Here is a 10,066-nt window from a genome sequence, read left to right as displayed (position 1 = left end):
ATTGTTTTCGTGTAATTTTTTAGGAGATAGATAAGTTAATAAGGTATTTCCTAGCCATGTTATAACTAATGTGATTGCTGTGATCTTATTAGTCAGACAACAACTCTGTTTTCGCATATTTATTTAATTTGGAAATATAAAATGATAACAGGGTTTTCAGATAAATGTTATTTAATGTTAGTTGATGTAAATATTTTGATACTAAGAGATTAAATAAAAATTTATACATACTAGTAATTTTCTTTTGTTAATAATTCTAAAAGGTGCTTGCAGCAAAAGGAAGGGGCATGTAGGGCAATAAAATATGAAAATTTTTGGGTATATTTCTGAAAACAAGGACTAACTGTTTTCATAAAATCTACTAAATACTAATATGTATACACAACTAAGTCGATTTTATGATCACAGTAAACATTTGACTATAAATATTTTAAAGCTAATTATTTATTTTATATATTAACATATCGTTACATTATAATATAAAAACATTGAACATAATTAAATCAAAAGGAGGGCAACTTGCGGCCTTATCGCTTTAGAGCGATCTCTTTCAGGCAACCACTTTACATTTACCTTTAAAAACATTGTATTTGTCGGTAGAGGTAGCCCTGATTCACCCTTCCAGCGCTCATCATCCTATTTTTCTATTGTTTTATAGACAGCATTTTATATAACTCATTTATATATACTGTGCCTTAGGGTAACATTTGAGATAGTCGCGCTAGATGCGATAGGCGGCCTGTATCTCCAGTTCTGTAAAAAAAAGTATTTTACTCTTACTTTATTTCATATATAATAAAATATGAAATATAAATAAATAATATGAATAAAATATAAAATATGAAGTGTTTTGTTCCCTCAATTCACGGTAAATAACTATAGGTATACTTTAATTTAAGTATAAAAGGCTTCATACTACGAACCTACAGTTCCAAGCATTATTCATTACGCAAAATCGACCATTTGGTTTCTATGTTTCGTATAGTTTGAAAGACGTCAATCAACAGGTTTTTAGTAAAGTTTAAGATTAGCGATGGGGAAGGTGCAAGGTTTATTTTAAATCGATGCAGACTGTTTGCCGCCTCGGCAGATAAACATTTTATTCTTTATCGTTTATTTAAGAGTTTCATTAAAGAAAAATGTGAGTCGAAATGCATCTGGTACATCTCTGATGTAAACTTCGTTACGCAAAATCTGTGTTACATATGTCATCTCATGTTTTCATGTTACAAGAAAAATATATATTTCCAACACATGAATATAGTATATAGAACATAGTAATATTAATAATTAAAAATTGTTAAATAGAAAATTAAAACAAATTTAAAAAGTTTGGCCCCTGTGAAAATTTTCCTTTAAAGCTGGAAGAATTTCATCGTTGTATTGCGATAGCAATTCGTTGAGCGTGGACCAGCTGGGGTCACCGGAACTATTTACCAGGCGCTAACTTCAATGTTTGATAAGTATCTGTGCACTTAAACCCCACCGGCCAAGAATCTCTACTCCAAAGAGAACATAGTTGGAAGAAAGTCTCGTGTATATTTGAGCTGTATTATTTTTCAATTACATTCGTCTTAATCATAGTCAAGCCGATAGCTTGCCTGTTAAACCAAAATCATTGAGACTATAGCAAACAAATTCTTCAACTTCTAATAAACATCTAGCGTAGGGAATACATGATTTACAAAGTAATAGCAACCAAGACATAATAATAAGACGCAACATAGTGCGACATTCGCAATGAATAAAGATTATTATCTGATTGAAAAATTTAATTGCGAAAACAATGTGAACAATAAACATTAAATAAATCACTTAAGATAGGCAAACTTTTTAAAATTATTGCTTTACATGAATTGATTGTCTTAAAAGACTTATAACGTGCCGAATAATTTATTAATTACTATAAAATTAATAAATAAAATAAAAAACTAATCGTATATGATTTTTTTTTGGCCAATACAAAAATTAAGTTTGTTATATAGTATCTGGGAATTGCGACTACTTTACTTAAAAGGGTTCCCAAATCTTAATCATTATAATACATGGTTATAACGAATAAACACATTTATATTTAAGTACACAATTGATTTATCAATCATGTGAAGATTAAATTATTTATAATCAGCGACTAAACTTCTATCAGATAGATATGTCGATAAATTGCAATTATCCTTATAATTACGTGCAAGTTAAGACGTTTCTAGTGCTAGTTTTGTAATTATAATGTCTATTAGAGCGCTGAGCCCTGAATTAGCTGAAAAGGCTATGAATGAATTGAACGAGGATCCAAAGAGGACGCCCAGTGACATCCAACATATTAAGGAATGGTTATCGAAGCAGCCACATTTAAGAGCAAGAACAGGTACTTTCTTATAACGTAACACTGACATGTAACCTTCTAATTCAACATAGACTTTATTGTCATATAAACTATATAAAGAAAATATGCTCGCTTTGTTAATAATTGGGCTCAAACACAAATCGAAACAGACTAAAATATGTATAATAAAAAGAACATATTTATCGCTTTATTTTGTTTTCTGTTGCTTGAATACCACAAAGAAAACGATAAAAAATAATGAATTCACTAATTTTTTAGACGACCAATGGCTGTTACAATTCTTACGTGGATGCAAGTTCAGTTTGGAAAGAACTAAGGAAAAGATTGATCTATACTACTCAATGCGGACTTTGATTCCGGAATTTTTCAGTTTACGCCCGACAGATCAGATTTTTAAAGATATAATTGGGCTTGGGTATGTTAATGTGTGGACAATATAACAGATCATTGTTTACTCAATGGTTCAATTGTTGACAAATATTGAATATTGAATGATATAATAAAAAATCAACACCATACTAAATCCTAAACCAATCGTTATTGTTAATAGTCGTAGATCTACCATATAGATCCAGCCATACGATCTGTTACAACTGAAAATGATTTCTTTTTAATGAAGTAGTAAGTTTCAGCAAAAAATAAGTCGATATTGTATTCGTATGGCTGAGAGGTTTCAAAAGATACAGTCTTGATCTTATACACTTTGGCTGAAGTTTTCACTCCTTTTTCACAAAAAAATAGTTTTGTGACTCCTAGATTAGACACGCCCCACGAAACCATTACTGACGCAGGATGATGACGACGTTGTACCTTGGCGCATACAGCATACATTTTTGCACCAAAGTCCTAGCGGGAATCTTCATTTTTCGCGATGAGATTTTTTGCTCCCTAATGTGGTTTAGTCTGGCTTTATCAGCCTTTGTAGTTATAATACGTTATAGCACGCGATAGCCCCGATCTTTTGTGGTCATCGACAAACCAAGTATTGTTGTATCTCTTGGTAATACGATTTACGAACAAACGGCTGATACCAAGCTTTTGAAGTATGATTATGACCGACAGCTCACCCATATCCGCTTTATGCAAGGCGGTCACTGCAATCCTATTTTCTTAAACATCCCAATCCATATTGTTATTTGATAATTAATATGTAAAATGGCGTAAAATCGAAAGAAGTTTTTAAAATAATATTCGAGTTCCAAATTAAAAATAATTGAAAAATATGTATTTTCATTTGTAACAGAATTTATGGCCAGACTAGTTTTATATATATTATGATATACCAGTGTTAATAGTTAATGCGCCTTATCTAAATCTACTAGCAAACTGTACGTGCGCAGCTCAGTTTATTGAAACGTTTATAGACTTTTCTTTCTATTTTTTTTCATATCTTTGATAGATTTTGTAACTTTTGCCTTTTCATGACTGATGGTTAAGTCTCAAAATATTAGACACAACTCTAGTCAAACAAAACAAAATATTTACAATCTAAGATGTTTCCATACAATGTATGTAATGCAATTAAGTGGACAAAGAACTGGTACTGATAACAAACACGTGTTTATTGATAATTTATTCGCAGGTCATTTGTAATTCTGCCCAAGTCTAAAGCCTGTGACGGAACTCGAGTAACAATCGTTCGACCTGGGTCCTACGATGCCAATAAATACAATATAATCGAGATCCTGGCGGTGTCAACTTTGTTAGAAAAGGTACAATTTTTATTACTTTTTTTAAAACCAGCACGTTAATTAAAAACATTTTTCGAATATTTTTATAACAAAACATGTAAAATAATAGTTCTATTGTCTTTTGTTAACATAGCTTTTACAAATTAAGAAAACACTTTTTAACCGGATTGAAGCTATGTATTATTATTATAAACTTATAATTATTTATATAATTTTAAATTTAAATTTTTCCGCCGTTTCGCATACTTTACATCGTGCATGGTGACGGTGACTGTGTAATTATAAGTTTATAATAATAATACATAGCTTCAATCCGGTTAAAAAGTATTTTATTAATAATAATTCTGTTAAATAATTATTTTAAGTACAAGCCTTGTATCTATTCAAATCCATTATTGATGCTCTTTCTTGAGTATGAGAAATTACAAATTGTAATTATACAACCAATATATACAGGAGAGTACTAATAAATATGAATTTATAAGTCAGTAAACGTGTCACCTGGTTTGTAATAATAATTAGAATTTCACAGATATCATTAGCCGAAGATGACGAGGCTGTGATCAATGGAAGACGTACTATACTCGATTTAAAGGGCGTAACAATGGGACATTTCACCCAAATGACGCCTGTGACTATGAAGAAAATGGTGGCAATTGGACAGGTAAGAGCGCATCATTTTAAAGCTATAAACGATATCATACATCTAAATAATTATTGCTTCAAAAAGTAGATAAAAAATTGTTAAGTAAACAAGCTTAATATATATGTTATATTATAATATAATTCTATTTCAGGATGCAGCCCCATTCCGATTCAAAGGTGCACATTATATAAACTTACCAGGTGGTTTTGATGTGATATTCAATGCCATGAGGAGCTTATTAAATGAGAAGAACAAAAACAGAGTGCGTAAATACGATACGATCATTCAAATGAATGTTCCATATATGAACTTTTATTTATCTCAGTAACGTGTGTCAAATTAAATAATCTTAAAGAAAACAACAAAAGTAAGGCTTTTAAATGTTCTTAGTATTAATAATTAGCTTATTTTCAGCTCATTATTCACAATGAAAATTATGAAGAAATGTACAAATATATTCCTAAAGACGTTCTACCAGCAGAATACGGCGGCACGGCTGGTACTATTAGTGACATTACAGGTAACAGAAAAACATTATTATGAAATAAAAGACTTATTCATAGCATCAGTAGTCTTAACATCTATTTTTAAAAGTGACCAATGTAATTCTATACATTTAATAGCTATTTGGTACATATCTTCATTTATAAGATATAAAATATTATAAAATACGAATCTTTTAAAGATTAATCATTTAGCATTTACTATGAAATTATACTTTAATTGGCGATCTATGAATTTTTTAACAGGATATTGGATGAAGAAGGTGGAGGAATATAGTTCATGGCTGGAAGAAGATACGAAGTATGGAACGGATGAGTCCAAGAGACCGGGAAAACCTAATTCAGCGGCAGACATGTTCGGAGTTGATGGATCGTTCAGAAAGTTAGACTTTGATTAGAACGAATATTTAGTAATTGTACAAAGAGATTTATGTAAATTATGTCTGCTTTTATGTTGTTGGTAAAATAAATTTTAAAGTTTATGACAAGTATTTCATTCGATTACAGTACCTACACAATGCCTTTATTAAAGTCTATATAAAATAATGTCCTTTGTTTTCATTCAAGATAATCGCTAATGTATTGATTTGAGGTAAACAATATTACCTAAGTTTCTATTGCAAAGTAAGACAGAAGATATAATTAACCCTTTGCATTCGGGGGCTCTTCGCTTGCACGAACCAACTCGAGAAGAAGAGAGAACTTGTCCAAATTAGGTAAACGTATTACACGTTGTTTTAAAATACATATTTATAAACAACAAACTTATATATGGTATATATTACACTCTGTAATTGGTTTTGCTGTGATATTTAATGATATAATAATGAAATTCATCTTACAAATTCGTAATAATTTTCAAATTTGATATTCACTTTTAATAACCATACGATACGAGCGAAATGTTTAACTAGTTAGAAAAAAATTGAGAGGGTTCGGACTACCTTGGAGAAATTCGCCATAATTTTTTTTTCGTTTTTTGAACCGTAAATCAAGATGGAAGTAACATAACGAAAAATAATGTGGCTTGATTACAGTAGATAAAAATTAATAAAGGTGCGGTATATATTCCGGTAATAATTTTCACGTGTTATCAATCTAAATGTAGCTGATTACATGATTAAATCGAAGATTTCTAAATCATTCGTTAACTGATACGAGTACGAGCAGTGTCAATTGATTCAATATCATGAATATACGTCCTCTGTCTCCTGAATTGGCAGAAAAAGCTCGGATAGAGCTCAATGAAGACCCGAAGAGAATCCAAAGTGATATAGAACACATTAAGGAATGGATCACAAAGCAACCTCATTTACGTGCAAGAACAGGTAATTCATATTTCATAATAATTCCTTGAAACTAAAGTCTATTAATTGTCCTATTAGGTATAGTGATGCGTCTCTTTCTGACATTTGTGTTTACGGTGTGTTAAAGAGAGAAGGACCTGTAATAAATGTATGATCTCGATTGATGACGCTCGACTCTCTCATAAGATTTTTCAGATTTTCAATTAAATAAATAAAGAATATTGCATTTTGTATTAATTACTTAACAAATATGTTTCAAAGTGCTTGTTGTGATTTATAAAGTTGATTTTAACAACATGAAAGGATAATTTTTACTGATTATATTTTATATTTTGGAGATTGGATTGCATTTAACTTTACAGATGACCAATGGCTTGTAACATTTTTACGGGGTTGCAAATATAGTTTAGAAAGAACTAAAGAGAAGATAGATCTTTATTACTCTTTTCGGACGTTGGCGCCTGAGTTGTTTTTGCAAAGAAAACACACTGATCCTGTATTCCAAGAAATTCTCGCTTCAGGGTACATATGATTTGTTAATAATAATAAACATTATATCCCATATTGTTGGATATAACAGTTTTATAATTTTTATTTTTATTATATCCATATATTTCAAATTATATATTGCATCCATTGTGCTAGTGAAGTCGTTACTATTTAGTAAGTAATGTATATGTAAAAAAACCATAGTAAACAAAATTCTCTTATTATATCAAGATTTTTTTTTAAGATCTTGTCTTGTTCTGCCAAAGAAAGCTTCACCGGATGCTCAAAGTGTCCTCATAGGCAGACCTGGAGTTCTGGATACTGAAAAATATAAAGTTACAGACTTTATGGCTGTAACTAATGTGATACAGAAGGTATGTAAAGATATATATATACAACATATCATGTGATATGTACTCGATATTTTCTTTATAGGTTTATAAGAAAGCGTAGGATTATGCCGTATCACTGCTTCATATTAGTTAATATTTAAAATGAGAAATGTAGTAATAGAAGACATGAATTGGTAAGGTTCTGTATTTGAGCAACAAAACGCAGACAACAAGCAAAACTGAAAATTCTGGGTATGATTTTCGGAGAAACAATAAATGTTTCGGATTGATAGATTCTGCTGATCACTATCGTAGTGATACACTACACAATTGTTGTGGGGCCTAAATGGCAATTATTATTTTTCAGATAATGTTGCTAGAAGACGACAATACAGTAGTGGCGGGCGCACGATTTGTAATGGACTGTGAAAATGTTAACATGGCATTCTTCTTTCAAATGACTCCAACGTTAATGAAGAAAATGTCTGTTTATTCCCAGGTATACGTTTTCACTTTATATACCTCAAATTATGTATTACTTTTCATCAAATAATTATACCGGATTTAGAATATGAATAAAAGTTCATCTCTGTTAAATTTAAAATGGTCTTCTATATCCTTTTTAATTTTTAATGTCTTGCCTCAGTACTCATTCGTAAACCAGTCTATCTGCCATCCGAACAGTGTTTATGAGAGCTACATCAAGCAGCTAAACTATTTCCTAAACTTTTCTTATTAAGAATTTGTTTGCTTATAATTGACTAAGTTTAATCAGTATTCAATATTTCATTTTTTCAGGAAGCGGTCCCTCTGCGCTTTAAAGGTGGCCATTATATTAACGTGGGAAGTGGCTTTGAGACAATTTATAATATGATGAAGAGATTCTTGAACGAGAAAACTAAGAGCAGGGTACAGCCATTACAAATTAAATACAAAATATAATTAAGATCTCTAAACGACATTCAATCAGCTTCTTAAAGTTAAAATTAAAAGATTTGACGAATGATAGAAGTCTCTAGTTTTACAATAACTAATATTAAATTAATTTAAACTAGTAATAATGCACGATATATTCTTACAGTTGCACGTTCATAACAAAAACTATGAAGATATGTATCAAGATATACCAAAAGAAATTTTGCCTGTCGAATACGGTGGCAACGGTGGTACCATCGCTGAAATAGTTGGTAAGGCAAACGTGTGTCGCAAATAGAATCTTATGAAGCAGATTTTGGTACTAGAGAGAGATTGAGATTTTAAAAGCTGGATACTGACTGTACTTTCGAACTCCGACTGTGTAACAATGTTATTTTATTCTATGAAAAAAATCATCGTGAGAAAACTTGTCTAAGAGTTGATAGACTGTAGTCTCACATTATTATGGGCGCCTCATGTTCCATCGGCGATTTACAGAGATAATAGTAAAATTAATTTCTTTAATACAAATATTATAACATATTTATTACGTATAATAATAACGCTTCGATTTGTTATAAATGTTACAACGTTTATTATTTAGTCATTGGGTGGTTAACTTTTAATTCCTTTTTTAGAATATTGGCAGAAAAAAATTGCCGAATACAGCGATTGGCTGGAGGAAGACTGGCAGTATGGTACTGACGAGTTCAAACGTCCTGGAAAACCGAAATCAGCAGAGGAAATGTTTGGCCTCGATGGCTCGTTCAGACAGTTGGAGTTTGACTAAAGGACATATATATCCTTTCTATTTATAAAGTCAAAGCACCGTTGTATTACTACGGTTCAAAATATTAATAAATAAATCAAAATATAGGTTTGTATTTATAGTTTTATTACTGGTGGTGAAGCGTACGATGGTTGACCCTGGTTGAGTCGAGGTCATGGCTACTATTTTTCTATGTGAGCAATAAACACTCGCGTTTACGGTTATTAATAAAGTAGAGATGTATAGGCCCCTGGCATATCAATAAAAATCTATAAGAGATCCATAGACGGCTGTAACGCCGATTAATATAAACAAAAGCAAATAACTCATTTTATTTATACGTTTATCGGAACGGGAATGGCAGACATTATTTTTAGAGATGCGATAAAGGCAAAGGAGCATTGAATTTTTTATATGCAAACGACAACGCTCTGGTATTATAGTGTGTTGATTCTTTAATTCAGCAGCGCAAACCTTAATTTTTAACCTGGTAAGCCCATAAGATCTTAGTGACGTAGGCAGTAAATGTTATATTCGTGTAACCTGCCTTAAACACAGGTTGTTGGACCCTAGCGTTATGCTATTTTTACATTGCCGCTATTCGGATAATCCTTGAAATCATCTCGAAGTTACAAGTATATGAAGCTACATAGATTTTAAAATAGCAATACTGTGGCGTCATTATTTCCATTAATGAGCTGGGTCACGCCGGCTGTATAAAACCCTTTTTTACTTACTTCTTTTAAGTAAGAAATACAGTGTGTAATAATAGTACAAGTACTTATCGGAGACAATGACTAATTACACAGATTAAAATTTGTGCTATACATTAAAAACAAACAAAGTAATTCTATTCGAACGACTAACGGTTCTCTTCGGCTTCGCATGGGTAGATATGCAGATATATATTTGTCATATCTAAGGTTATAATATAAAGTATTTTATTAATCGAATCAAGCGTATTCATGTTTTCGAGTTCTCTATCCCACACATTGTGTGGGACATTGGCACATTTCAGCGGCATTTGATTTACCTCCTACGACCACAAACTTGTTACGACAATTTCCATA

At 31.2% G+C, this 10,066-nt stretch overlaps 1 protein-coding gene across 1 annotated transcript; it reads left to right on the top strand.

The window, feature by feature from the left end:
- Positions 1-2,175: 2,175 nt before the first annotated feature.
- Positions 2,176-9,111, top strand: LOC123712265. The gene is made up of 14 exons (XM_045665274.1): positions 2,176-2,365; positions 2,603-2,759; positions 3,927-4,056; positions 4,568-4,699; positions 4,833-4,943; positions 5,096-5,201; positions 5,431-5,579; positions 6,365-6,512; positions 6,854-7,013; positions 7,225-7,354; positions 7,680-7,811; positions 8,111-8,221; positions 8,394-8,499; positions 8,866-9,111. Exons 1-14 carry the CDS (start codon positions 2,227-2,229, stop codon positions 9,015-9,017), a joined length of 1,863 nt encoding a protein of 620 aa, XP_045521230.1. The 5' UTR covers positions 2,176-2,226; the 3' UTR covers positions 9,018-9,111.
- The last annotated feature ends 955 nt before the right edge of the window (positions 9,112-10,066 follow it).

Source organism: Pieris brassicae, chromosome 7 (assembly GCF_905147105.1).
Source record: "Pieris brassicae chromosome 7, ilPieBrab1.1, whole genome shotgun sequence".
NCBI lineage: Eukaryota > Metazoa > Arthropoda > Insecta > Lepidoptera > Pieridae > Pieris > Pieris brassicae.
This window is presented reverse-complemented; position numbering and strand designations above follow the sequence as displayed.

Bases quoted from the DNA above. Each gene is read 5' to 3' on its own strand.
- LOC123712265 (XM_045665274.1), top strand. From the start codon at position 2,227: ATGTCTATTAGAGCGCTGAGCCCTGAATTAGCTGAAAAGGCTATGAAT. The intron at 2,760-3,926 runs GTATGTTAATGT...ATTTATTCGCAG, and splicing joins AAAGATATAATTGGGCTTGG to GTCATTTGTAATTCTGCCCA. The intron at 6,513-6,853 runs GTAATTCATATT...TTAACTTTACAG, and splicing joins TCATTTACGTGCAAGAACAG to ATGACCAATGGCTTGTAACA.